The following is a 3,035-nucleotide window of genomic DNA, read 5'->3' on the forward strand; positions in this document are numbered from 1 at the left end:
TGCACGGGAAGGTGTGCACAGAAGCGAGCAGGCTTGTGCTATGGAGCCCAGGAGGCGTGAGACCAGGGTGAGTGTGGACGTTGGTGGTGAGGGTGCCAAGTGGGGAAGGTGGGTATGGAGGGAGAGGCAGCTGTGGGGCCAGGCAGGGCTGGGGGTGCCCTGTGCTCGCGCCTGACCGTGCTCAGGGCCTACCTGCTGCTGGTCTCCGCTCCCCCTTCTCCGGCCTGGGGTTCAGGGACTCGCAGTAGGGAGTGTTCTCCGGCAGCGCCTCGCCCCTCTTGGGCGCCGAGCCCTTGAGGCTCACCTGTAGCTGGCTGGTGTACTTCTCATGCTGCGGGCAGGCCCAGCGAGGTAAGGGACGGGACGCCAGACACAAGGAGACCCCCACCCCGGGCGGCCCGGCCTCCCCTTCACGGGTCCCACAGTCTCAAAACCCCAAAGGGTAGACGGGGACAGGGCCTGAGGCCTGCCTGGGCCACGTAGCTTGTGGTCCACAACCAGGCCCGGGGTGGGGTCCTCAGAACCACACGGCTTCCAGGAGGGAGCTGGGGCTTGCTGGGCTGGGGGAGGCCTACATGGGGGCACATCAGACAGAAGGGGCCCCTCACCAGCCATGGGACCCCATGCTGCCCGGAGTTCATCTGGGAAGGTGGGCTAAGCACGGTCCACCCCACACAGGGCTCTTGGCAAAGCTCCGAGTCGCCCAAACCTGTGCTCTGTGACCCCCACACAAACAAGCGAGGAGACAAGAGACAGCCCCACCTGCCCAGCTCCCAGCCCAGGACCCTCGAGCTCCGACGGGGGGCTCTGGCCTTGTGCATCCCTCCAGCACGCTGGGGAAAGGGCACTCCAAGAACGCCGGCCATGCAGGCAGCCGCCCCACCTCCACACATCCCTCCTGCTGCTCCGGCCACCCCCACGGTGCCCTCGCCAAGATGCTGGGGGACCCAGGGCCACCGGGTGTTGGGTTCCACGCCCTCCTCACCCCTAGTGACACACCTGGCTCCTAGCCAGGCTCCTGCCTCCCACCTCCTGCCAGGGCTTCCCCAGCAGCCTCCTCCTACGCCCCGGCCACCCAGCGCGCCCTGACGAGCCACCCTGCAGGCCAGACCGGGCTGAGAAAGCCACTCAGCTTGCCTCTCCCCATCCTCTCTGGAGCCCTGGGTGCTGCTGTGGCCCCCCCGGCATCCCCACCTGTCAGGCACTGGCCTGGGGGGACTGACCACCGTCTCCACCTCCAGATTGGGCCGTCTGGCAGGGCAGGCCAAGCTGGCCTGATTCACGGCACCCACAGCCAAGACAGGGTGCCCCGAGAGGCCTGGGGTTTGCCAGGGAGACAGCAGTGGGAACACCAAGAGAGCAGGACTGTGGCCCTGGGACCTGGCTGGCACCAACCTTAAGCGCCTCCTCAGGGACACGGTGCTGTACACGCTCCAGCACATACATGTTGGAATGTGGCCATGCATTAAGGAGAACACAGAGCAGAGAGAGCCAGAGAACACGTGTCTGGCGCCCAGAGGTCAGCGCTGGAGTGCGCACCCCATGGCAGGTGTGCCAACTCCAGGGCCCGTGGAGGCAGGTGGAGGCCCCTCCCTGGTGGTGGGGGAAGCATGGCCACACTTTGCCCACATGTAAGCACAGAACACCACGCCTGTGCACCCAAGGTCAGGCCAGGACCCTGGGTCCCGGAGAGTGGTCATTGTTCCCAGGCCCTGGTAGGTGTCTGTGGCCCCCTCTGGGGCCCCCATGAGCAGGCAGAGCCCAGACTCAGGGTCATCCTCGAGCTGTGACTGCCAGGCCTCTGCCCTGCTCCCAGGACAATAGGTTGGCTGCAGCCTTGGGGACTGAAGGAGGAGCCCAGAGAAGGTGGCACTCAGGGAAGGATATCATAGCCGAAGCGGATAACGTCATTGAGTTTCAGTGTGACATACTTCTGGTCCGGAATGCGCATGTCGTTCACAAATGTCTGCGGAGGAGACAGGTGGCAGGAAGCTGAGCCTGCGAGGGGAGTCCCAGGGGGGGACTGGGCAGGGGGTGCCCAGTCTCTGGAGTCCACAACAAGTGGACGGCCCTGCAGCAGCAGCCCAGGCTCAGCCGCCTGCACGGCTCTGGGCACCCGCACCACCAGCACGTGTGTGCCCAGCCCCAAGCCCCACTGGGAGGCCTTCCTCAGTGCCACAGGGACTCTGGCATGGCCCCTCAGGAACAGAACCCTGTGAGCACCTTTGTGAAGTGGACCCCTCCGAGAAACACCTTCTCTGTGGGTGCTGTCTGCACAGCAGGAACCACGGGCTCCGGGCGAGGGTGCAGACAGCAGCCCAGCATGGCTCTGGTGTGGGGACAGCTGCTGAGGCTCTGCAGACGCTTCTCGCCAGCCCTGTGACGTCACAGGCCCCTGAGGTAGCCAGCCCTGCAGGACCAGGCTGGCACCACGTGCCCAGGGCCAGCAGTGCCCCCCGGGACCCTCTTGAAGCCCATGTGGGTGGCACAGTCCGTGCAGGCAGAGGCGGCCCCACTGCAGCCCGGGGTGAGCAGGGCTGCTTCTCTGACGGGCAGGCCTGAGACCCCCGGGCTGGGGCACCTCAAGGGGTTTCTGGGGTGGTGCCCAGCGCTGGCCACAGCGCTCACACAGTGGAGGCTGCCGTGGGGACCCCGGCTCAGGACTGCGCGGGCCCAGGCAGGGCAGAGCGGGTGGTTTTGTTTCCTTATCGAAACAGCGTCCCGCAGCAGGCTCACGTCCACCACACTCAGAGACAGGACGCCCAGACGGGTCCTCCAAGACAGACCCCCGCGCCCCCAGGAGCACCCTCCCGTCCTGCCTGCCCCTGCAGTCAGGGCCTCCGCCCTGGTCGCCTCCCAGCCCCTGCCACCCCCAACTCACAGAAGGGAGGCTCGCATGCCCCTGTGCCCACACGGGTACCCCAGAATGGCCCTTCATCTCAGGGGCCCCATTTCCCAGCCCAGCACCTCCCCTGCTTGCCCGAGGGGTCCACTCTTCAGCCCTGGAGTTCTGAGACCCTGCCAGTGGGAGCCCA

General features: G+C 66.4%; 1 protein-coding gene across 1 annotated transcript in view; it reads right to left on the minus strand.

The window, feature by feature from the left end:
* The window catches only part of CEP170B (centrosomal protein 170B), a 28,357-nt gene that overhangs the window by 14,284 nt on the left and 11,038 nt on the right, over positions 1-3,035 (minus strand). Inside the window, exons 4-6 of the mRNA XM_012647127.1 lie at positions 1,888-1,966; positions 1,396-1,454; positions 193-331 (exon numbers count right to left, since the gene is read on the minus strand). Of these exons, the coding sequence (XP_012502581.1) occupies positions 193-331; positions 1,396-1,454; positions 1,888-1,966 (277 nt within the window). The remainder of the gene's footprint in view (positions 1-192; positions 332-1,395; positions 1,455-1,887; positions 1,967-3,035) is intronic.

Source organism: Propithecus coquereli, unplaced genomic scaffold, assembly GCF_000956105.1.
Source record: "Propithecus coquereli isolate 6110/MARCELLA unplaced genomic scaffold, Pcoq_1.0 Scaffold256, whole genome shotgun sequence".
Taxonomy (NCBI): Eukaryota; Metazoa; Chordata; class Mammalia; order Primates; family Indriidae; genus Propithecus; species Propithecus coquereli.